Source organism: Salvelinus sp. IW2-2015, unplaced genomic scaffold (assembly GCF_002910315.2).
Source record: "Salvelinus sp. IW2-2015 unplaced genomic scaffold, ASM291031v2 Un_scaffold3512, whole genome shotgun sequence".
Classification (NCBI taxonomy): Eukaryota; Metazoa; Chordata; class Actinopteri; order Salmoniformes; family Salmonidae; genus Salvelinus; species Salvelinus sp. IW2-2015.
Window position 1 is genome coordinate 2,485 of NW_019944792.1, and position 26,993 is coordinate 29,477.

At 40.1% G+C, this 26,993-nt stretch overlaps 1 protein-coding gene across 1 annotated transcript; it reads right to left on the reverse strand.

Annotated features, from left to right (window-relative positions):
- Positions 1 to 16,097: 16,097 nt before the first annotated feature.
- Positions 16,098 to 21,672, reverse strand: LOC139025894 (repetitive organellar protein-like). Its single transcript, XM_070441145.1, has 4 exons — positions 21,659 to 21,672; positions 21,002 to 21,465; positions 17,407 to 17,615; positions 16,098 to 17,051 (listed from the first exon to the last, which is right to left on the reverse strand). The coding sequence occupies exons 1-4, from the start codon at positions 21,670 to 21,672 to the stop codon at positions 16,833 to 16,835; spliced, it is 906 nt and encodes a 301-aa protein (XP_070297246.1). The 3' UTR covers positions 16,098 to 16,832.
- Positions 21,673 to 26,993: the final 5,321 nt, after the last annotated feature.

Consider the following 26,993-nt stretch of genomic DNA (forward strand, 5'->3'; position numbering starts at 1 on the left):
GATTCTATTGTACGTGGTGTTTCTATTTCAATGTCAGGTGTTGTCACTATGTACTGTACTGGTAGCATATAGTGTCAAACTAGATCAAGGTCTCTTTTGAAAGGCAGCGCTGCATCTCACAATTATACAATAATTGCACAAAATGGCAGCATAGTAGCATAGGAAATACACCAAAGACAACTAAAATATATATATTTTAAAAAATTGCTTTTCAAATTATATGAACAAAAAATATTCAATGTTATTTGGAATGGCAAACCAGACAAAATTAAGTTCACATAGCATCTCCCATTTGGAAGTACTTTATTCTGTTTTGTGTCTAATTAACATGACCCTGTTATAAAGAGGTTAGCTAGAGAATAGTTAAAATTGTATTAGTCTTGTAACATCACAGATTAATGACAGCATAGGTTCCAGATCAAGCTATTGAAAGAATAGTGTACAATTAAAAAGTATTAAAAACGTGTCATCTATGATTTTCCGAATTATATTTTAAAAGAGGAAGCCAAATATTTTAAGCAGATGTTTTCTTTTCTATCTAATCCTCCCCCTCTGAATGACAATTACTGTAAGGAATTCGTTCCAAATATGAAAACAAAATTGAAACTTACAAGGTTACTAAAAGATCAGTGTGAAGGCCAAATGAATGAGGAATAGCTTTTTGAGGATATTAAATCACTTCAGTCTGTAAAGACCCCAGTGCATGATGGTATACCTGTAGAGGTGTATCAAGCCTTTTTTGATATACTCAAAGCTCCATTATTAGCTTGTTTTAACTAATCCTTTATAAATGGTAGTCTGTCAGGTACTCGTAAGGAAGAAAACAAGAGCAAGATGGCAAATATAAAGATACAGTCTATCCTACACATCAATGTGGTGATGCAAAAATAATAGTGAAATGCATAGCACTCAGAATTAAAACGATTTTACCAGGCATCCTGATCAGACTTTTTTACATGGACGATACATTGGAGATAATATACGGCAACTACTACAAATAATAGAACATCATGAAACATCTAAGAAGCCAGGCCTGGGATTTATAGTGGATTTTGAAAAGGCCTTTGATAAAGTAAGACTGGATTTTATTTATATATGCCTGTTATCTATATACACCAGTTTCGCTGTAAAACACTTAAAAAATCGGAAATATTGGCTGGATTCACAAGATGTTTGTCTTTAATTTGCTGTACACCATCGATTTTTCAGAAATGTTTTTGATGAGTATTTAGGTATTTCACGTTGGTCTCTATAATTACTCTGGCTMCTTCGGTGCTATTTCTGACGGTAGCTGTGATGGTAGCAGCAATGTAAAACTGATTTATACCTCAAATATGCACATTTTTCGAACAAAACATAGATTTATTGTGTAACATGTTATAGGACTGTCATCTGATGACGTTGGTTCTTGGTTAGTTTCGTGCATGCTACCTGTGCTGTGAAAAATGTCTGTCCTTTTTTGTATTTGGTGGTGAGCTAACATAAATATATATGGTGTTTTCGCTGTAAAACATTTAAAAAATCGGACATGTTGACTGGATTCACAAGATGTGTATCTTTCATTTGCTGTATTGGACTTGTTAATGAGTGAAAGTTAAATATTTCTAAAAAATATTTATTTGAATTTCGCGCTCTGCCTTTTCAGTGGAATGTGGGAGGAGTTCTGCTAGCGGAACGCCGGGGCTGTAAAGGTTAAAATGGGTAAAGGTAATGTATAGCAACCCCCGGTGTAAAATAGTAAATAGTAAACTTCTCATAGAGTTTAGAATTGTCAAGAGGAGTTAAACAAGGGTGTCCGCTGTCACCCTATCTATTTGTTATGGCCATCGAAATGCTAGCTATTAAAATCAGATCAAATAACAACATTAGAGGATCAGAAATCCAAGACTTAAAAACAAAGATATCCAAGTATTCCGATGACACAAGTTTTATATCAAGTACGCAAGCTAGATCCCTCAATGTCTCTTTGAAGATCTAGATAACTTTTCTGAACTCTCTGGACTAAAACCTAATTATGATAAGTGTACAATATTACGTATCGGATCTTTAAAAAATGGTCTGATGGTGAATTTCAATAGAAAACTAGTAACAACAGACAAGATCCTGCAACCACAGAGAGGTAAAATTGCACTGATTAACTCCTTAGTCATATCTCAGTTTACTCACTTACTTATGGCGCTGCCTTCTCCTGATGATGCGTTTTTCAAATCATATGAGCCAAAAATATTTTGCTTTGTCTGGGATGCTAAACCAGATTATTTGAGATTATTTTTACTACATTTTACTTAAAACCTGAATGGTTCTCAAGCAGATTACTAAGAAACGCTCATCCATTGTTAAAAAAAGGCTTTAAAAAACTCAAATATTTGCAAATATTTGATCAATTGAAAATGTACAATTTTTCAAAGTACCTCTCTTTTTCAAACAAGCTTTGCAGAGTTGGTTACAATTTCAATGTCATCCCCCTGAAAAGATAGAACAAATATTACAACAAATATTATGGTTGGACTCAATTGTGCTGGTTGATAAAATACCTGCATTTATGGAAAATGTGTTTGAAAAGGGTATTTTGTTTTGAAATTATTGTAACGAATGTTCTCCTCCTCGTCTGAGGAGGAGCAAGGATCGGACCAAAATGCAGCTGGTGATGAATACATGTTGATTTATTAAACAAGACGAACACGAAGCACACTTGAATAACTACAAAACAACAAAACGACGTAGACAGACCTGAACATGAAAACTTATAGAACACAAAGAACGCACGAACAGGAACAGACTAAACAAACGAAACAGTCCCGTGTGGTAACAACACTGACACGGAAGACAATCACCCACAAACAAACGGTGTGAACAGCCTACCTTTATATGGTTCCCAATCAGAGGAAACGTCAAACACCTGTCCCTGATTGAGAACCATATAAGGCTAATTACCAATGAACCTAAACATAGAAACACATAACATAGACTGCCCACCCAGCTCACGTCCTGACCAACTAAACAAAGCTAAACAAAGGAAAATAAGGTCAGGAACGTGACAATTATATTGTCAATTGGAATGGTAGAGTTATGTCTTTCATCAGAAATGTATGGGAAGGTCTGCTCAATCCAAGATTACAATCAACTGATTGCAGCATTACCCCCAAAATTGAAGAGGCAGGTGGCAGCGAGAGAAGGTAGGGAACTGGTCTGTCTGCCCAATATAAAGGATCAAAACTGGCGGAGGAGTAAAAATAGCATGAATAGGAAAGTTTACCTGTTTCATTTGTGGACCAGGATGTTGACAGCTGTGCCATACAGAAAGCAAAAAAGTTGGGAAGAGATTGTTGATGTACCGATTCCATGGTACAGGGTGTATGAGTTGACCGTAGTTCCTTTTTTATGTCTCTATTTTGGTTTGGTCAGGGCGTGAGTTGGGGTGGGCATTCTATGTCTGGTGTTCTATGTTGTCTATTTCTTTGTGTTTGGCCGTGTGTGGTTCTCAATCAGAGGCAGCTGTCTATCGTTGTCTCTGATTGAGAACCATACTTTGGTAGCCTGTTCCCACCTGTGTTTGTGGATAGTTGTTTTCTGTGTTGTGTGTTTTCACCATACAGAACTGTTTCGTTTGTTCGTTCGTGCTCTTTGTTATTTTGTTCAGTGTTCAGCTGATTTATTAAAATACATATTATGGACACTTACCACGCTGCGTATTGGTCCGATCCTTCCTCCTCATCTTCCCAGGACGAGAATCATTACATCAAGACTTTGTGCCTTTCAGCTAAAATGATTGTACAGAATTCTTGCCACCATCATAATGTTGAAAATTTGAGACATACAATCACCTCAACTCTGCAGATTTTGTTGTGAGGATACAGAATCAATAGACCATTTGTTTTGGTATTGCCCACAGGTAGCCAGGTTCAGGAATGGCTGAAAAAGCATAACCGTCATCTAAAATTAACTTTAGAAATAGCATTGTTGGAAGATCTGGAGAAACCTGGTCGGTCAATTACCCATATACTAATACTCTTAGCAAAATTATTAATCTTCAATTCGCAATCTATGGATACTATTTGATTAGATAGATTCAAATTGTATGTAATACATCACAGCATAGTTGAAAGATCTATGGTGCGTAGAAATCTGAACAGGGTGGCCAGCAGAGATAGGTGGATTTGTCACGCCCTGATCTGTTTCACCTGTTTTTGTTTTTGTCTCCACCCACCTCCAGGTGTCACCTGTTTTCCTCATTAGTCCCTGGGTATTTATTCCTGGGTACCTTGTTTGTCTGTTGCCAGTTCGTCTTGTCTTGTCAAGTCAACCAGGGTGTTTTTCCGTGCTCCTGTTTTTCCCCTTTTCTCAGTTTTTTGCTCGTCCTCCCGGTTTTGACCCCTGCCTGCATCTACTCTGAACCCGCCTGCCTGACCTTACTGCCTGTCCTGACCTCGAGCCTGTCTGCCAATCTCTACCTCCTGGACTCTGACCTTGTTATGATCTTTTTCCTGTCCTTGACCATTCTCTTGCCTGCCCCTTGGATTATAATAAATATCAGAGACTCGAACCATCTGCCTCCCGTGTCTGCATCTGGGTCTCACCCTGTGCCCTTTTAGGGATGGGCTGAGGGAAGTTGAGGGTTGGGATGTGAATTGAAGACAAGTGGGGGTGGAGTTGCTGGGCGGGGGATAGAATGACGGTCAAAGATAAAGTAAAAAATTAAAACAAAAGTGAAGTTTGAATGAAACAGGGGCAACGCTGTTACATCTAATGCCTGTTTGCCTGAGGCTGATGCCGTGGAGGTGTTTGTACGCGTGTACACATGCATATACACACGCACTTGCATTCAAACTCACACATATGCACATGTGCTGTATATGCACTCAAACATATTCCATTTTCCTTGCATTTTCCTTGCTGTTGTTGTCCTTGATGTCTTTTGTTTTTGCATTGTTTTCTGTTTTTTCTTTGTTTGTCTTTTTTCTCTTTTGTTAAAAACAAAAAGAAATGGAGGAACTTAATTCAAGAAAGATCCAGTGTAGTATATTATAAAAAATAAAGAGAACTGGATGGAATATGGGGAAAAATGCACCAAATTATTTTTCAATCTTCAACATAGAAATGCGACCAATTTTTTTATTTAATGAAAGTTTATACAAATTATGGAGTCACTCATGACTCACCAAAGGAGATTTTGAAAGAGGAAGAAAAGTACTGTAACTTCTCTAGGATAGGTGGGACGGTAGCGTCCCACTTGGCCAAAATCCAGAAAAAATGTAGCGCGCCAAATTCAAATATATTACTACAAAAATCAATCTTTCATGAAATCACACATGAAAGACACCAAATTAAAGCTACACATGTTGTGAATCCAGCCAACATGTCTGATTTCAAAAAGGATTTACGGGGAAAGCACACCAAACAATTATGTTAGCTCAGTACATAGCCACAGAAAAACACAGCCATTTTCCCACCAAAAGATAGTAGTAACAAAAACCAGAAATAGAGATAAATTAATCACTAACCTTTGAACATCTTCATCAGATGATACTCATATGACATCATGTTACACAATACATTTATGTTTTGTTCGATAATGTGCAATATTTATACACAAATCCTCGGTTTTTACATTGGCCATGTTCAGAAATGCCTCCAAAATATCCGGAGTAATTACAGAGAGTCAAATAACAGAAATACTCATCATAAACTTTGATGAAAGATACATGTTTTTACATATAATTAAAGATACACTTGTTTAATATAACCGCTGTGTCAGATTTAAAAAAAAATTACGTAAAAAGCACACCATGCAATAATCTGAGACGGCGCTCAGATGTAACAACATTTCTCCGCATGTTGGAGTCAACAGAATACGAAATTACATCATAAATTTCCCTTACTTTGATTATCTTCATCAGAATGCAGTCCCAGGAATCCTAGTTCCACAATAAATCGTTGTTTTTGTCGATAATGTCCATTACTTATGTCCAATTAGCTAATTTTGATAGCATGTGTAGTACACGTGTCTAAACGCTCACGCAGATCCAGGCAAACGTCGGACGAAAACTTCAAAAAGTTATATTCCAGGTTGAATAAACTGGTCAAACTTAGTAGAGATCAATCTTCAGGATGTTGTTATCATTTATATCCAATAGGTTCCAACCGGAGAATTATTTTCAGTCTCTATAAGTATGGAACGCAAGACGAAATAATGAGGAACAGCGTGACAAAGAACTGGCAATCTGCCAGACCACGGACTCATTCCCTCCCATCCGGTTCCACAACACAGCATAATCTTCATCCACGTTCTACTGACTGTTGGCATCTAGTGGAAGGCGTATGAAAGTGCAAACAGATCCATATAGTTACAGGGAATTGAATAGGCGATGACTTTACAACGACCACTCTCATAATTTTCACTTCCTGTTTGGATTTGTTCTCAGGTTTTTGCCTGCCATAATTGAGTTTCTGTTATACTCACAGACATCATTCAAACAGTTTTAGAAACTTCAGAGTGTTTTCTATCCAATAGTAATAATACTATGCATATATTAGCATGTGGGACAGAGTAGGAGGCAGTTCACTATGGGCAATGAAAGTGAAAATGCTGCCACCTATACCAAAGAAGTTAAGCATATGTTTTCGTTTTAGTCTCCTCCATCTCGACTAACCGAAGCTAATCGTATGGATTTTTTCCCTATTGATAATGCAAAATTAACATCTGTACAGAAAGACTCATGTGAAAGCCAAATCACAGAGGAGGAACTTCTTGATACTATTAAAGCGTTTATGTCCGGGAAAACTCCAGGGCTGGATGGCATACCTTTGCATGTATACCAAACTTTTTGTTGATATACTCAGAGGACCATCATTAGCATGTTTTAACCACTCCTATATAAATGGTAGATTATCGGACACTCAACAAGGTCCGATTCCATTGTTCCCTAAACAGGATCCAAGTGGTATATATAAAGATCCAGTCCATTTAAAAAAATGGAGGCTTCTTACACTTCAGTGTTGTGATGCAAAAATTCTAGCTAAATGCTTAGCGCATAGAATTAAAAAGGTTTTGGCAGATTTTATTAATCCTAATCAGACAGGTTTTTTTTTTACTTCGACAATACATTGGAGACAATTGTCACGTTCTGACCATAGTTCTTGTGTGTTTAATTTGTTTTAGTGTTGGTCAGGACGTGAGCTGGGTGGGCATTCTATGTTGTGTGTCTAGTTTGTCTGTTTCTATGTTTGGCCTAATATGGTTCTCAATCAGAGGCAGGTGTTTTGTGTTGTCTCTGAATGGGAATCATATTTAGGTGGCTTGTTTTGTGTTGGGGTTTGTGGGTGGTTGTTTGCTGTCTTTGTGTTCGTTTCACCAGAGAGGACTGTTTCGGTTTGCCACGTTTGTTATTTTTGTATTTTGTAAGTGTTCACGTTTTCGTCTTGTTTATTAACTTCTTCAGGCTGCAATCCCGACGTCGGGATTAATATGACAACAGCCACTGCAAGTGCAGGGCGCGAAATTCAAAATCAATTTTTTTAAAATATTTAACTTTCACACATTAACAAGTCCAATACAGCATTTGAAAGATAAACATCTTGTCAATCCAGCCAACATGTCCGATTTTTTAAATGTTTTACAGAGAAAACACCACATATATTTATGTTAGCTCACCACCAAATAAAAAAGAGGAGAGACATTTTTCACAGCACAAGTAGGATGAAGTAGCATGCACAAGACCACATAACTAACTAAACAAAACCAAGCTAAATAACTAGAAAAAAACTACCTCAGATGACAGTCCTATAACATTTACACAATAATCTATGTTTTGTTCAAAAAATTGCATATTTTAGCTATAAATCAGTTTACATTCATGCTACCATCTTAGCCACCATCAAAGCTACAGTCAGAAATCGCATGGCAGTAGCCAGAGAAAATACAGACACCAACGTAACTACTAATTACACATCAGAAAACATTTCAGAGAAATATAGTTGGATAGCTAATGAAAGAGAAAGATCTTGTGAATACAGACATATTTCAGATTCTTTAAAGTGTTTTACAGCGAAAACACACATATATTTCATGTTAGCTCACCACCAAATACAAAAGAGAGACAGATATTTTTCACAGCACCGTAGCATAGCAGCTAGCATGCAAGTAGCATGCAAAGCAACCTAACTAACCTAGAAACAAGCTAATAACCTAGAAAAACTCCCCAATTGACATCCTATAACATGTTACACAATAAATCTATGTTTTGTTCGAAAAAATTGCATATTTTAGCTATAAATCAGTTTTACATTCATGCTACCATCTTAGCCACCATCAAAGCTACAGTCAGAAATCGCATGGCAGTAGCCAGAGAAAATACAGACACCAACGTCAACTACTAATTACACATCAGAAAACATTTCAGAGAAATATATGGTGGATAGCTAATGAAAGAGAAAGATCTTGTGAATACAGACAATATTTCCGATTTCTGAAGTGTTTTACAGCGAAAACACAATATATCGTTATATTAGCTTACTACAATAGCTAACAGACAGCAGCATTGATTATAGTCAAACGCTAGCGATAGCACAGTTCGACAGATATATGAAAAAGCATCCCAAATTGGGTCCTTATCTTTGTTGATRTTCCATCAGAATGTTCTCCAAAGGGTCCTTTGTTCAGAACCGTGTTCATTTGGACCTAGAACGAACGATGTCCCTGTTGAATTAGCATGACACACTGGCCATGCCATGCTAACCTCTCTGTCTTGACAAAATTCTTGCGTCGCATCACGTCTAAAGTCCAGAATAAATTTCAATAATATAATTAAAGTATATTGAAAAAACATACTTTAGGATGATTTTGTGACATGTATCAAAGAAAATCGAAGCTGGAGGTCATATTCACCTATAACGAGTGTTTTCCAGGAGCGCAGTCCAMTTCCTACRTCGCGCCCAGAAYAAAATATAAASTGCGCACTTATCACTCAYAGAGGTTCCTTTCAGTCCCTGACAGAGATAATCAAGTCCTTTTTTCTCTCACTTCCGCATGACAACCAGGGGAAGATGTGTGACGTGTTTGTACAGTCCTAAGTGCCAAGGCCTTTTATAGAGAGTATCTTGAAGAGAGACATAGCTTCTTGGAAAWGTCACTTTTTACAGAAAATGGGCTGTAAAAAGAGTTATGTTTCACTTAGAGAAATAATTAAACCTGTTTTAGAAACTAGAAGGTGTTTTCTATCCAAAGGTAATAAATAATATGCATATTGTACGAGCAAGAATTGAGTACGAGGCCGTTTGAAATGGCCACCTCTTTCCCACTGCTTATACTTACTGCTCATTTTTGAGCCATAAGAGGTTAAAACATGTTGAACACGAGCTACGCTCCGTCTTCGTCCGATCTCTGCTACACCTCCTCTTCAGACGAAGAGGAGGAAGGCTGCCGTTACAACAATATGAGACAAGTACTGGAAACAATAGAACACTATGAAATATCTGGGAAATCAGGCCTGGTTTTCATAGCTGAGTTTGAAAAGGCTCTTGATAAAGTACGACTGGAGTTTATAGATAAATGCCTGGAATATTTTAATTTTGGAGAATCTTACAAAATCGGTTAAAGTTATGTATAGTAACCTTATGTGTAAAATAGTAAATAATGGCTACATCTCAGAAAGTTTTAAACTGTCAAGAGGAATAAACAAGGTTGTCCACTATCTGCATATCTATTTATTTTTGCCATCGAAATGTTAGCTGCTGTGTAGAAATACCACATTGCATTGGGTTTATGATATAGCAGACCATTCATCTGTTCTGTTTTATTTGTTTTCAGTGGGTCTTGCTGACATGTGTGTTGCTAATGAACCACCAACCATTTTCATGGCGAATTATGTAGGTTGTAATTGAATGGCTTGCTTAATAAAATGCTCTCAAAACAGTGTAGTGTAAGAGATGACTGTAAAAGGTTATAGATATGTAGGCTTAGATGAGCTCCTTATTTTAACACCAAACCCATCACCTGTGTGTGTGGCCAAAGAGCTAAATGTTCATGTCATCTGACCATAGCACCGGTTCCAATCCAAGTAACATTGCCGTTTAGCAAACTCCAGGTGTTTACATTTCTTGGATGAAATAGAGCTATTTGGCCACGTACACCAGTGGTGAGTTTGGTGTTGAAAGAAGAATGCATAAGCAGAAAACAACCCCATACTTACTGTAAAAAATGGTGGTGGATCATTGATGTTATGGGGCTATTTATAGACCAAAATGTTGTCTATATAGACCATTACGCCCTGTCCCAGCTTGTCCCGAAACACTTTGTTGATGAAGGCCTGGAAAACTGAAAGAGCATTAGACAGGCCAAAGGGCATTACGAGATACCCGTAATGACCCGTGGTTATGGAAAAAGCAGTCTGGTGCACATTCGCCTGCTCAAGTCCAGCTTCGCGAAGTACTGCGCCCCGTGCATTTGTTCAATGATGGTTGGGATGAGTGGCAAAGGATAGCTGAATTTGGCGTTGGCCTTGTTCAGTGTTTGATAATCAATGCAGGGGTGCAGTCCCCCATCTTTCTTCTCAACAAAAAATAAGCTTGAGGAGGCTGGTGACTTAGAGGGGTGGATAAAACTCTGCTGGAGACTCTCCTGTACTTAGGTCTCCATGGCCTCGATCTCCGCATAGGAGAGGGGATAGACATGTCCTCTCGGGAGGGCTGCGTCAGACAACAGGTAAATGGCACAGTCCCAGGGGCGGTGAGGAGCAGGCGTGTAGCCTGGGTCTTAGAAAAAACCTGGTGCAGATCCTGGTACTCCTCCGGTAAATCCACTTGAGGAGCACAGTCCGGACTTGTAGCCATGTAAACACTCAATAGATTAAGTGGAAATGAACAGTGAACAGCACAACATCAACAACATTTTACTTTCACTCTTTCAAGGGTAAATACTCACAAACTCTAACCGTAAGGGGTGTATGGTATGGGAGGAAGGTTTTTCTGACCATGTGACCTGGCCAGGATAAAGTCTAGGTTCCAGTTAGATCCTATTACTAGTTTTCAGTTATATCCTATGACTAGGGACTAGTTAGATCCTATTGCTAGGGGCCAGTTAGATCATATTACTAGGGTCCAGTTAGATACTAGGGTCTAGTTAGATACTATGGTCCAATTCGACACTAATCACCCCCCTAATCTCCCCATTTTGTTTCAGGTTTTGCGGCCGGAGTCCGCACCTTTGGGGGGGCTATTGTCACGCCCTGACCATAGAGAGCCATTGTTTCTCTATGGCATAGTAGGTCAGGGTATGACTGGGGTGTTCTAGTCTATTATTTCTATGTGGTGTTCTAGTTTATTATTTCTATGTTGGTGTGCTTGATATGGTTCCAAATTAGAGGCAGCTGGTAATCGTTGTCTCTAATTGGGGATCATATTTAGGTCGCCTTTTTTCCACCTGTGTTTTGTGGGATATTGAATTTTGTATTTTGAGTAAGTGTATCTTGCACCTCTGTAGTCACAGTTCTTTGTTCATGTATTGTTATTGTTTTTGTTAAGTTTCACTATTAATAAATGATGTGGAACTGTAATCACGCTGAGCCTTTTGTCCGTTTCTACAAACGATCATGACAATATTTCATATTTATGTGGCAGAAGCCTATAGCCTTCTATGCCTACAATCTGAAACAGCGCGTTGGAAGTATTTTACGCATCCCGCAATCTAATGGCTCTCTCATCTGCACTCCTAACTCCAACTCCATCATCAGGAGAGCCAGCTCGTTGACTTCGTCCATTTCGCTCCTCCTGTCCTCATGGATACCGGTCGGAGGACTAAACACCTCCAGAGGTTGGTAGTTGTTCACCACTAGGATAACAGTGTCTGGCCACCGCTCCGTGTCTCTAACAGGCTGATGCTGTCGCTGCTGCTGCTTCTGCTGCGCATTGCAATGATTATGGTTATGCAAAATTGAGTTCCAAATAACCCCGCATCGTTGGACTGGTCATAGAGGGGAAGAATCTGGATTTGTTGGAACTCATCTTGTTTTCAGTAGGTCGTGAATTCAGATTTGTTTGGATTCAAAAGTTGAATACATCTGGTGATTCTGGAACCTTTGCCTCAAGTTTATCAAGTTATAAACTTAAAAATAATAATACAATTGTGGGATAGGCCAAATGGAAAAAGTCAACATTTAATTGAAAAAAATCTGATTGCAAGCACATTGTACAATGATATGTAGGATATTTTTATTTAATTTCAACCATTGCATAGGCCTGGATATGTTACTGCACAGAGATGTCAAATAGGACGCGTGCTGGCTCAGTCAGATTTAGTTTTATTATTAAAGGTAAATGTGTGTCGGAAGGTAACCTACTCTGGGTGTCTTTGAAAGTAGGACTACATTAATGTTTAAAGCCCTAACTTCTGAAAACATGTATCTTTATTCATCAGCAGTATACTTTTGTCAAACTATAGATTGCTGGTGAGATCATGAAACACATGAAATCAAGTAGTATAGGCCTATAATCTTGAATTTTCAACAATGCAACAACTGATCTAACAAGCTGATCTTTCAACCACTTACCCTGTGATCGCACACACCTTGTAGCATTCCATCTTTCACTCTGACCATTTCTCTGTCTCACTCCCCCCACTCTTTCTTTCTTCTGTCACCAGTCAGTCAGGTCTCTGCTGGCTATGTGCAGTCTCAAGATGGCGTGGGGTAGAGCATAGCCCTCATATACCGGCATGATGTGGGTCAAACCATCACCAGCATCCAGCACACACACATGTTTTTTAAGAACGTCTTTCAAGGTAAAAATTGTGTAGTAGACATAAGCAGTCCTAGAGGAGTTTCCTCCCTGATCACAGCCTCACCTGTGGTACGACCAGAGGCATACAGGGATGGATGGCCACATACAGTTGAAGTCGGAAGTTTACATACACCTTAGCCAAATACATTTAAACTCAGTTTTTCACAATTCCTGATATTTAATCCCAGTAAGAATTCCCTGTCTTAGGTCAGTTAGGATCACCACTTTATTTTAAGAATGTGAAATGTCAGAATAATAATAGTATAGAATGTTTTATTTCAGCTGTTATTTCTTTCATCACATTCCCAGTGGGTCAGAAGTTTACATACACTCAATTTGTATTTGGTAGCATTGCCTTCAAATTGTTTAACCTCTAACGAGTCATAGCCCACCCACCATCAAAAAAGCTGACTAGCATAGCCTAGCCTAAAGCCACAGGGATATCATATAATAAAAGTCCAAGACACCAAGACACCAAATGAAAGATACAGATCTTGTGAATCCAGCCATCATTTCTGATTTTAAAAATGTTTTACAGGGAAGACACAATATGTATTTCTATTAGCTAACCACCATAGCAAAAGACACAACTTTTTTTCCCCACCATTTTTTTTCCTGCATAGGTAGCTATCACAATTTCGACCAAATAAAGATATAAATAGTCACTAACCAAGAAACAACTTCATCAGATGACAGTCTGATAACATATTTATGTATAGCATATGTTTTGTTCGAAAATGTGCATATTTCAGGTATAAATCACAGTTCTACATTGCAGCTGCAATCTGAAATAGCGCCGAAGCAGCCAGAATAATTACAGAGACCAACGTCAAATACCTAAATACCCATCATAAAACATTTCTGAAAAATACACAGCGTACAGCAAATGAAAGACCAACATCTTGTGAATCCAGCCAATATTTCAGATTTTTAAGTGTTTTACAGCGAAAACACAATATAGCATTATATTAGCTTACCACAATAGCCAGAAACACAAGCCATTTACCAGCAGCAAAGGTTAGCGATCGTAACAAACCACCAAAAGATATATCATTTTTGACTAACCTTCATATACTTCATCAGATGACAGTCCTGTAACATCATATTACACAATGCATATAGGGTTTGTTCGAAAATGTGCATATGTAGCGGCACAAATCGTGGTTATACAATGTGATTAGTAGCCAAACTTCAAGCAATCTGTCCGGCGCCATCTTGGAGAGGCACCTCATCTAATCAATAACTAATCGTATACTTTACTAAAAAATACAGGTTGGACAGCAAATGAAAGATACATTAGTTCTTAATGCAACCGCTGTGTTAGATTTTTTAAATTAACGTTACTACGACATAGAGCGTGCGTTACAGCGAGATCGTGCCGAAATGAATGGCGGAATTATTGTTTAACTGTTTTCAACATAAATACGAATTAACAGCATAAAGACTTCTTACTATTTGTTGAGCTTCCATCAGAATCTTGGGCAAGGTGTCCTTTGTCCAGAACAATCGTCTTTTGGTTGAAAGATGTCCTCTTCTCCTGTAGAATTAGCAGCTAACACTAGCCATGTACCGGAGAGGTGTCCAACTCGCGATAACGCGTGACAAAGACAGTCCAGAAAATCGCAATAAACTGATATAAACTGCTATAAGTCGGTTTAAATTAACTACCTTATGAAGTTTAAGACAAAAATCAAATTAAATCAGAGCCGGAGATATAGAACTTCTAAAACGAAAGCTTTTCAGGACGCCATGCTGATGTCCCTCCTGCGTCAGGCCCCCCGTTGAAAAGGTCGGTCCTTCCGTTCCAAGAGGTTTTATATTGCCCCAGATGGTGCTATCCACTCCATTCAAAGTCTCACCGCTTACTGACATCTAGGGGAAGGCGTATGCAGTGCATGTAGCCCCATTTTTTTCGACCAGATCCTCAATGAGAATGTTTTAGCTAGTGTATCCCTCTGTCCTTGGACTCTTGTTGGATGTAGTTGTCCGGTTATCAGGTCCCAGGCTCCCATGACAGTTATGATTATTTATTTACAAGTTAATTAAAATGAGCTTTTTGCTTTAGCACAATCTGTACCTGATAGAGCAGATCTAGTCTCATGTGTGGAAGTAAGCCATCTGGCGCGAGTGATTCATTGGGGGAGGGAGACTAGAGCAGACCCAGAAGTTCTGACTGACACACATTTGAGCGCCCCAGAACAGTCAATTTACTTTGTGCTGTTATAATTTATGCTGCAGTTCCCCCTTATAGCAAATAGCCGTCAAAATGATCCAAGCAATGTTCGCTAGGCCTACGCGGCCACGGATACGGAGCTGCTGCTGCTGCAGTCACTGAGGCGCAGATTAGCAAGTAATTGAAGAGCTTGTTGTCACGCCCTGACCGTAGAGAGCTTTTTATGTCTCTATTTTGGTTTGGTCAGGGTGTGATTTGGGTGGGCATTCTATGTTCATTTTCTATGTTTTGTATTTCTTTGTTGTTTGGCCAGGTGTGGTTCTCAATCAGAGGCAGCTGTCTATCGTTGTCTCTGATTGAGAACCATACTTAGGTAGCTTTTTCCCCACATGGGGTTTGTGGGTAGTTGTTTTCTGTTTTGTGTCTGCACCAGACAGAACTGTTTCGTGTTGTTCTAATTTTTGGTTATTTTTGGTTATTAGTGTTCAGTTTTAATAAAGAAAGCATGAACACTTACCATGCTGCGCTTTGGTCCACTCTTCTTCAGAGACACTTGTTTTGAACACATTTCTTTTACACATTTACCACACTTTTTTAGCATTTATGACATAATCCATTAATTACATAATGTAGAGTTGTTTACAAATAAATTAAAATATTTATATTATTTGACCAATCACAATTATATATATTTTCTTACCAATCACAAGTAGGGTAACGCCTCTAATGCCCTTATGGGTGGGCCTCCGCTGTAAAGAAACAAAATCCTTAGATTTGGCCAAATAGACCATAGAACTAGAATGCCATTCCACTTCTGGTTAGACAGCTGAAGTTGTACTATAGACAAAAATTATTTTGTCGTACTGTCTTTATAAGCACATTAATATGATATTTACAGCAGAAAATGTTGGTAAATGTATTTACATCCAAGATGGCTCAGTCATGGCGGCTTGTATTTCTTAATGATCAAGCTGAAAAAACATTGTGCTGCGCGCTTTATATAAACGTCAAAGGCCTGTTGATAATTTACTGTTGATACAGAGGCTATCTTCAATTGGTTTAGATCAGGACGTTTGTAATTGGTTTCAAAACAATTTAACTGATAGATCGCAATGTCCATCTGCTGATGGTGTGCAGTCAAATTCCTTCATATAACAAAAGGTGTCCCGCAAGGTTCTGGGTCCAGTACTTTCTACCATCATTCTACAGTAACAATATTGGTTTGTCTGCGAATAATTGTAAATTGCATCATAATGTGGATGTTACTGTTGCCTCCATTGTGAACCAGGCTCTATGTGACCTACAGACTCCTTTCATTGTCTTAAATTAGTATTTAATGCAGGAAAAACAAAGGATGTGCTGTTTTCTAAAGCACACAACAATGGCTCGAAAGATTTCCCTACCTGTGGCGTATACATATTTAAGTAGATCAGCTCATGTGCCTGCAAGCTCTGCACAAAGTTGAACTATTGAAGTCTTTGACCAGAAGCCTTAAAACACACCATTGCTCCACAAAGAACAATAACAAACCTGCCTGCTACACACAACATTAGTATACTCCACTGTTAGCATAGTAGATGATGACGTCTAATAAAAGCTCAACACTGATCAACATATGAGGTCTAATAAAAGTTCAACACTGATCAACATATGAGGTCTAATAAAAGTTCAACACTGATCAACATATGAGGTCTAATAAAAGCTCAACACTGATCAACATATGAGGTCTAATAAAAGTTCAACACTGATCAACATAATAATGGAAAGTTACTCAACACAGCATGTGAACTGCTGATTATGCCCACAAATCCTATGTGTCACCAAAGTCAATATAAGACCAACAAAAAAAACGAATTTAATGTTAACCTGGTGGCAGTGGATGCAAACATTAGTTACTCTCTGCAACCTGCTGGTCCTCAATGGCCTGCTTGGCCTTGAGGGCAGGGTAGAAGGAGTACAGTTTGGCTGTCACACCATCATACATTTCCTGCCACTCTTCCTGGGTGAGAGAGGATGGGCTGGTCTCCAGGAAGTTGTAGGCATCCTTCGACTGGACACTAAACATGACCATGACGTTCTGGCATCTCCCTCTGAACGTGTTCCAAGCCTATGGGGTAAACCCAGGGAGAGACATTAGTTATGGTCTCAATCCACGTTGGATTCCTTTAGTTTCTCAATCCGTTCTTGGTAGGGTGTGCACATTTTTGTTCTTGCCCACCATGTAAGCCCTCTACCAATGGGTTGAGAAATGCTGACCTAATTTACCCTTTATCCTTGTGATTTTGAAGATTAGATTTTACATTAAGACGTTTTAAAGCATTATTGTATGAAAAGGATTTTAGCATGCCTTTTTTGAGTTACATTACCCTTTAGCAGGATCATTCACATAAGTAATGATATGAAGTACAAACAATGATACATTATTCTGGCAGAGTGCCAGCAGAGAAAATGTATTAATTCACCTCTTCAGCTACTTGCAAGGAATCCAAGAACTCCTCCTTAAAATCTGAGAGAACATCAATCAGGTCTTCCCCAGCGAAGGTCTTCTGCTTCAGATTGGTCACCATCACTCTGATCTTCTCCCAGAAGCTTTTGAGTTGCAGCAGAATCTTCTGGATCCGGGTCAGGCAGGTCTGAACCTCAGCCAGATGGACAGGATCAGGAACAGAACCTGGAAAAACAAATACAAACAGCATTGACATTCCTCTTCTTAAGATGGCGCCGGAGGGTAGGGCTGCCATCTTATCGGCACTTAACCAACCATGCTATTTTGTTCGTTTTTTCGCGTTGTTCGTAACTTGTTTTGTACATAAAGTTGCTGCTACCATCTATGACCGAAAAGAGCTTCTGCACATCAGAACTGGGATTACTCACTTCAAATTGGACGAGGAGTTCTTCAATGAGTCGGATGCGAGGCATATACTACAGACACCCAACCAGGCCCATATCCCTGTGATTAGCTGTAAAAGTAAATTTAGGTTTCGCGGAAAGAGATCAGAATGCCTTGAGGATCAGGCGACGAGTGGCTAATCTGCCCTTGCCTTCTGTTCTGCTAGCTAACGTTCAATCGCTGGAAAATAACTGGGACGCACTGAAACCACGTACATCCTACCAACGGGACATTACAAACTGTAATATCTTATGTTTCACTGAGTCGTGGCTGAACGACGACATTAAGAAAATACAGCTGGCGGGTTATATACTATCGGTAGGACAGAACAGCAGCCTCTGGTAAGACACGGGGCGGGGGCCTATGCACATTTGTAAACAATAGCTGGTGCACAATATTTAAGGAAGTCTCAAGGTTTTGCTTGCCTGAGATAGATCTCATGATAAGCTATAGACCAGACTATCTATCCAGAGAGTTTTCATCTGTATTTTTCGTAGCTGTCTACATACCACCACAGACTGAGGCTGGCACAAAAACCGCACTCAATGAGCTGCATTCCGCCATAAGCAAACAGGAAAACGCTCATCCAGAGGCGGCTCTCCTAGTGGCCGGGGACTTTAATGCAGGGAAACTTAAATCAGTTTTACCTCATTTCTATCAGCATGTTAAATGTGCAACCAGAGGGAAAACAATTCTAGACCACCTTTACTCCACACAGAGATGCATACAAAGTTCTCCCTTACCCTCCATTTGGCAAATCTGACCATATCTCTATCCTCCTAATTCCTGCTTACAAGCTCAAATTAAAGCAGGAAGCACCAGTTACTCAGTCTATAAAAAAGTGGTCAGATGAAGCAGATGCTAAACAACAGGACTGTTTTGCTAGCACAGACTGGAATATGTTCTGCGATTCTTCCAATGGCATTGAGGAGTACACGACATCAGTCACTGGCTTTATCAATAAGTGCATCAAGGACGTCGTCCCCACAGTGACTGTATGTACACACCTCAACCAGAAGCCATGGATTACAGGCAACAATCACACTGAGCTAAAGGTTAGAGCTGCCGCTTTCAAGGAGCAGGATTCTAACCCGGAACTTATAAGAAATTCGGCTATGCCCTCTGACGAACCATCAAACAGGCAAAGCATCAATACAGGACTAAGATCGAATCGTACTACACTGGCTCCGACGCTCGTCGAATGTGGCAGGGCCTGCAAACTATTACAGACTACAAAGGGAAGCACAGCCGAGAGCTGCCCAGTGACACAAGCCTACCAAACGAGCTAAATAACTTCTATGCTCGCTTCGAGGCAAGTAACACTGAAACATGCATGAGAGCATCAGCTGTTCCAGACAACTATGTGATCACGCTCTCCGTAGCCGATGTGTGTAAGACCTTTAAACGGGTCAACATTCACAAGGCCGCTGGGCCAGACACATTACCAGGACGTGTACTCCGAGCATGCGCTGACCATCTGGCAAGTGTCTTCACTGACATTTTCTACCTCTCCCTGTCTGTCTGTAATACCAACATGTTTCAAGCAGATCACTATAGCCCCTGTGCCCAAGAACACTAAGGTAACCTACCTAAATGACTACTGACCCATAGCACTCACGTCTGTGGCCATGAAATGCTTTGAAAGGCTGGTCATGGCTTACAACACCATTATTCCAGAAACCCTAGACCCACTCCAATTTGCATACAACACCAACAGATCCACAGATGATGCAATCTCTATTGCACTCCACACTGCCCTTTCCCACCTGGACAAAAGGAACACCTATGTGAGAATGCTATTCATTGACACCAGCTCGGCGTTCAACACCATAGTGCCTTCAAAGCTCATCATTAAGCTAAGGACCCTGGAACTAAACACCTTCCTCTGCAACTGGATCCTGGACTTCCTGATGGGCCGCCCCCAAGTGGTAAGGGTAGGTAACAACACAGGGCGCCTCAGGGGTGCTCAGTCCCCTCCTGTACCCCTGTTCACTCATGACTGCACGGCCAGGCACGACTCCAACACCATCATTAAATTTGCTGATGACACAACAGTGGTAGGCCTGATCACGACAACGATGAGACAGCCTATAGGGAGGTGGTCAGAGACCTGACCGTGTGGTGCAAGGACGACAACCTCTCCCTCAACGTGGTCAAGACAAAGGAGATGATTGTGGACTACAGGAAAAGGAGGACCGAGCCATTCTCATCGACGGGGCTATAGTGGAGCAGGTTGAGATCTTCAAGTTCCTTGGCATCCACATCAACAACAAACTAACATGGTCCAAGCACACCAAGACAGTCGTGAAGAGGGCACAACAAAACCTATTCCCCCTCAGGAGACTGATAAGATTTGACATGGGTCCTCAGATCCTCAAAAGCTTTTACAGCTGCACCATCGAGAGCATCCTGACAGGTTGCATCACTGCCTGGTATGGCAACTGCTCCTTCTCCGGCCGCAAGGCACTACAGAGGGTAGTACATACGGCACAGTACATCACCGGGGCCAATCTTCCTGCCATCCAGGACCTCTATACCAGGTGGTGTCAGAGGAAGGCCCTAAAAATTGTCAAAGACTCCAGCCACCCCAGTCATAGACTGTTTTCTCTGCTCAGGCACGGCAAGCGGTACCGGAGCGCCAAGTCTAGGTCTAAGAGGCTTCTAAACAGCTTCTACCCCCAAGCCATAAGACTCCTGAACAGGTAATCAAATGGCTACACAGACTATTTGCATTGCCCCCCACACCGCTGCTACTCTCTGTTATTATCTATGCATAGCCACTTTAATAACTCTACCTACATGTACAGCACATAATTACCTCAATTACCTCGACACCTGTGCCCCCGCACATTGACACATTGACTCTGTACCGGTACCCCCTGTCTATAGCCCCGCTGTTGTTATTTACTGCTGCTCTTTAATTATTTGTTATTCTTATCTCTTACTTTTTTGTGGTATTTTCTTAAAACTGCATTGTTGGTTAAGGGCTTGTAAGTAAGCATTTCACTGTAAGGTCTACACCTGCTGTTATCGGAGCATGTGACAAATAAAATTTGATTTGATTTACCTCTTGTCTTATTCAGTTCCCCAATAGCAGAGGTAATGTCATGAAGGAAAGGAACGACCACCATGTACAAAACAGTGTAGTCCTTAATGTCCTTCCTTACCCAGGTCAAATGAGGCTTTGTTAATCTTCATCTGCAACTTCATCAGCTCCGTTTGGGCCTCCCACTCTTTCTTACTCAAACGGGTCTTGTCCTGCTGAAGCTGATTCATCTTGTTCTTGGTCAACTCAATGGCGGCACTATCTCCAGGGTCATTGATTACCCTCTGCATAGCATCGATGATGATTCCTAGGAAGGGAACCACGGCAGCCTCTATGCCAAACGTCTTGTTTCTACTGGCAATGCTCTCAACCAACTCACGCAACTCTGTATCAACATTGATGATATTTGTATTGACCTCATCCAGATCTGACTGGACCCCTCCTAGCTTCTCATTGTAGTCCTTTACACTATTCTGCAGGATCTCCTCTTCCTTGGTCAGCTTTCTCTTCTTGTCCTCTGTTTCTTCTTTGGTGGAAAGAACATCGCTGGTAGCGGTCGCCACCCCAATGTTGAGTTTCTTATAGCTAAATAAAGTAGTGAGAGAACATGATCAAATCTTTGACATATTTCATTGTCAACACTGCTATGTGGTATGATCTGAATGTTTATGTTTAATATTTAAGGTGTGTGTAGTGAATGTAAAATTGCTCTGCTCACTAAGATCGTTGGGTTTGAGTTGCTTTTGTTGATGCTGCTAGTTTAATCCCTACTCAGGGCTGAACAGAATGCATTCTGTAACATTTATATTGGCTTACTCTTTTACTATGTTATCAACTTCATTGGTGATATCTTGGATCCACTGATTGGCCTTCGGCAGGAATTTGACGGCAACTTCTGATCTTTCTTCACAGCAGCCTTCAGCATAGGGAATAATGTATTGACCATGTTGTCACTGGTGCTAACACACTGTTGATAAGAACATGTCACATAGTACATAGTCAATGATGTCCTACCTTCCTCCATTAGCATAACTAAACTGCTGTAAAATGTTATCTTAGTCTACCAGTATAGTGTAAGATAGGTCATCTAATGATAAATTAACAGAGTTTACGAGGCTAGAAACACCCCAGTATCGTCTAAAATAGGAAATCGAATGATAAATTACTAGTTTACAAGGATAGAAACAGTAAGATTGAAATACCAGCAGCAGCAGAGCCTCAGAGGAGGAGAACAGCATTTGGGCCTCAACAGCATTGGCTCTGATGATTCTCTCCAGAGAGGGGAATTTGGCCAGGCACAGGTAGGAGATGTTGTACAGCAGGGCTGTCTTCTCTGCAGCAGGCAGCAGGTCTCTAATGAAATCTGGGCTGTCCATTTGATGGTTGAATGGAACTACAGCTGAAAGGGAAGAAAACATCAACATTCATCACACATGGGAGTAGGTTGTGATGAGTGGTTAGGGACTGAAATAAAATTGACCCTCCCTTAAGCAAAATACTGTATATTTTGACGTGACCTCCCTAAACGCTTGAAAAAGAAACAAGTCCCTCTACCCAAAATAATGATAGAAACAAGGTAGATAGCAGAGAACGTGCCAGCTATTTACCTTCACTCCTAGGACAGACCAGAGCCGTATATATGCTGTTTTTCACCTACAATGGACTATCAATGACCATGGAGCTCTTGGCAGCCAAATTCTGATTTTTTATCCACTAATTGATATTTTGACCCATCACATCAGATCTTTTCACATCAGATCTTTTCACATCAGATCTTTTTCAGAGCTGATCTTTTACAGAGCAGGGACATAGTACTACCATAGTGTCTTCTCTCTCTGGCGGGTGGCGTGAATGATGAATAAATGTAGGGGTGTGTGCAGAGGCCTGTCGTTCGGAGGCTTGACCACTTTGAATGGGCCAAACTAGAAATAACAAGAACAAAGACAGAAAACTCTAACAGCGGTTGTTTTGCTACTATGCCTGCAGATGTGCATAACATGCTGCGACCCTCATCAAAACTTTTTTAATAACTCCAAATAACAAAAACGTAGCTGGGTTGTTGTAACATTTAAATGTAAAACATGTATTATTATTTTTGACATCACATGGATCACCAGTGCGGTTGAATTCAGCATTACTGTATGGTGCACTCAAAACCTCTTGTAGGTCTAGTTGAGTAGCCAGCCTAGGCTACTGCTCAAATGGTGCTGTAATAYGCCTACATGTTTTTCTTTGCATGSTGTTTTGTTGCAGGTTTTGTTTTTTGGMTATTCCTTGTCAAGCTTTAAAAACATTTGGCATGCAGCACTTTGGSKGTGCTTGCTGTGACTTGTAGTGCAGCSCATCACGGGTGGTATGGAAGCGGGTCACAATGAATTGACAACCCAAATCATTGCGCAGGCTGGATATAATTGTGTGACYGGCCTTGGGCCTTGTGTGGCCTTGTGTGGCTTATAGTTTACAGAAACATAGACTACCACCTCTATTGTGTATGCAGACAAACTGATCCACCTGGTCTCATAGACTACARGTAACATAGTAAACTAAATCCGGGACACTCAAAATAGTATGTTATYTTATGATTGATATYGTTGCACAAGACAGATGGTTACATAAGGCAAAAATGTAAATGGATTGGTTGGTCAGGGTGGATGGGTGGGTGTATAACGATAATGTCTAGCAACCCAAAGCTTGCGAGTTTGAATCTCATCACGGACAACTTTAGRATTCTAGCTAATCAGCAACTTTTCAATTAATTACTATTTTGTAGCCACTTTGCAACTACTTAGCATGTTAGCTAACCCTTCCCCTAACCTTCACCCTTCCCCGAACCTTAACCCTTTAACCTAACTCATAAACTTAACCCTAACCCCTAACCCCTAGCCTAGCTAACATTAGCCAGCTAGCTAACCACCTAGTTAGAATGTGTAACATATCATACGTTTTGCAAATTCGTAACATATTGTATTTTTTGCAAATTTCTAACATATAATATGAATTGTAATTCGTAACATATCATACGAAATGGCTGTTGGACATCCCAAAAATGTATGGATACCATACGAAACCTATCATTAACTGGCATGTCTTGGATTTACATACAGAATACTCTGAAATGATTTGAGACCAGGCTGCAGCAGCCAGCCAAACACCAATGAGATCTAGGATCCAAATTAACCGCATGTCTACCTTGATATTTATCAAACTCCACGGAGCCCTCTTGAGCAGTGGAACCCATAATGATATGTGACCACTTGGTTATGGTGCTGTCCTTTAACCACTACGATTCGARGGGCGCWTAAATRGCGTAAAATAATCCTGATCAAGATCTGTTTCCTATGCCTAATAGTCCTACTCATCACTTATTATTATTATTACAAATATAAGATTATCACTTCTCACAATGGTGCTCTTTTAGTGAAGTTAGATCAAAGCTGAATCATTGTCTCGCATGTTCACATAATYATTKATTKGTATTTTACATAACAGAACCYAATATAATAGTAGMGCTTATWTACTGTAGCATTCGGCCTWTAATATGTTAGCCTACACCAAAAACACKTCCTCAGTATTTTTTGGGGTTAAGCTTTTTTTTCTCATGCGGCCAACACTCAAGAGCGCATACAGCAGGATATACTGTAGGTCTATGTTTTGATCGAAACAAAATAGTCCTACGAGAAAGGCTATTKGTTTGCTAACACCATGTGCTTTATCATCGCATTTGCGTAGGCACATTTTTTTCCTTTTAAAAACGACGAAGTTCATGCAATTCTTTACCTGACTGGAGACATTAGCAGAATATTTTAATACCATACAATGACGGATATGACAGGACCTAGTCTTGAATGCAGTCCTAGGCCAGCGAAATGAGTGGAGACACAGATTGTACAAGACACAGATTGTACAAACTCCTGGTTTTCAGGCCACATCAGGCGTGGAAGTCACATTAGAAAGATGTTCCTAATGAGTGTAACTAGAAAAGTACATTTCCAATAGAAAATGGGTGTACTTGTTAGCTTGTCTTTAAGTAGTTATGGTTGACGTAATAGGAATAGAATAGCCTAAACTTGTGAAAGTTGCTTTGCCATCTCTAGCTTTAACGTCTCAAGAGTTACTAATACTTTTGGTTTGTTATTTTATGCAACTTTATTATATGCTAGTTTTGAAATTATATTTTTTTTTTAACAATAGAGGTGTCAGTGGAGTCTGACTTTCTGAAACCAAACTGTAGTTCATAAAAAATATTATTAGGGTTAGGTTTAAAATCTGATTTTAAGAAGAGAAATTGTAGAAATAGGCAGGGTTTAGCCATAATTACGACTTGTGGTAACTGATGACGACCGTGAAATGGGGACAATAATTTCAGCACCATCTCTTAAAAACCTGGCAGGGATATACCCTGTGCAAGTGACGTCATCCTACATCATACTTCCTGGGTAATGTCATGTTCTTCCTGGGTCATGTCATGGGCTTTTCAATGGSCTTCAATACTATATCATTTCAATTCATGAAAAAGCAGTTATTCTAAATTATATTTGCATTTTTTGTGTTGATTTACTCATACCAGATTACTTTTATCAACATATTTGTCTCTCAAGAAGTAAGAATCATCAGCAAAAGTTTGAGAAGTCTYAATTGAACTACATATAGTGCAGAGTTGTTAGATGCCTGCTGGAGCTGAGGACATACAGGAGGGTAGGAACCCGTTAGTTACAGGRCGTTTGATGTGCTATATGTACGATTACACTGTGGGGTTTTTACTGAAAGTTGCCAGCCATGGCCCCAGTGATGTACTGGGCCYTTCGCACTKCCCTCTGTAGCGCCTTACGGTCAGCTGCTGAGCAGTTGCCATACCAGGCGGTYATGCAACTGGTCAGGATGCTCTCGATGGTGCAGCTGTAGAACCTTTTGAGGATCTGGGGACACATGCCAAATCTTTTCAGTCTCCTGTTGTGCCCTCTTCACGACTGTCTTGGTATGTTATTACCATGTTAGTTCGGAAACTCATGTGCACGTGCATGTATTTTTAGATTGCTAATCGTTTCAGGAAATATTTAAAACACTCCAATGACAACGTAATATAAGGGCACAGGGCGAGACCCAGATGGAGACACAGGAGGCAGATGGTTCGAGTCTCTGTTATTTATTATAATCCAAAGGGCAGGCAAGAGANTCTGCTGGTGACAATACAATAAAAGATTAACAGGGAGGCGTGCACAATATGATGAACTTAGCAAAATTAGGAATTTGTGTTAATGGTGCACCTCTGCTATTGTACACTGCACTTTTGCCCTCAGAACAGCCTCAATTRGTCAGGGCATTGCCTCTACAAGGTGCAAGGTGTTGAAGGCGTTCTGGCCCATGTTGARTCCAATGTTTCCCACAGTTGTATCAAGTTGGCAGGATGTCCTTTGGGTGGTGGGCCATTCTTGATACAACCGGGAAACTGAGTGTGAAAAGCCCAGCAGCGTTTCAGTTCTTTACACATTCACACCGGTGCACCTGGCACCTACTACCATACGCCGTTCAAAGGCACTTACTGTACATKTTTTGTCTTGCTCATTCACCCTTCACCCTCACCCTCAATTGTCTCGAGGTTTAAAAATCATTTTTGAAACAGTCTCCTCCCCTTCATCTAAACTGATTGAAGTGGATTTAATAAGGGATCATAGCTTTCACCTMGTCAGTCTATGTACACTCAGTGTATAGTTATTACAATACATTAGAGTCATTTAGCAGACAATCTTTTCCAGAGAGACATATAGGAGCAATTAGGGMWAAGTGCCTTGCTCATGYGCACATCAACAGATTTTTCACCTTGTCAGCTCAGGGATTCAAACCAGCAACCTTTCGGTTCCTGACCCAACGCTCTTATCTGCACGTCTATTTTTCGGTCTTAATTTAAGGTTAGGGTTAGGCATAAGATTAGCAGTGTGGTTAAGGTTAGGGGTAGGTTTAAAATCTGATTTTAAGAAAATAAATTGTAGAAATAGGCAGGGTTTAGCCATAATTACGACTTGTGGTAACTGATGACGACCGTGAAATGGGGACAATAATTTCAGTACCATCTCTTAAAAACCTGCCAGGGATATACCCTGTGCAAGTGACGTCAT

Excerpts from the sequence above, each read along its gene's own strand:
- LOC139025894 (XM_070441145.1), bottom strand. Across the intron at positions 17,616-21,001 it reads CAAAGCCTCATTTGACCTGG|GTTCTGTTCCTGATCCTGTC; the intron begins GTAAGGAAGGAC and ends TTGTTTTTCCAG. Across the intron at positions 17,052-17,406 it reads CCTTGCAAGTAGCTGAAGAG|GCTTGGAACACGTTCAGAGG; the intron begins GTGAATTAATAC and ends TTTACCCCATAG.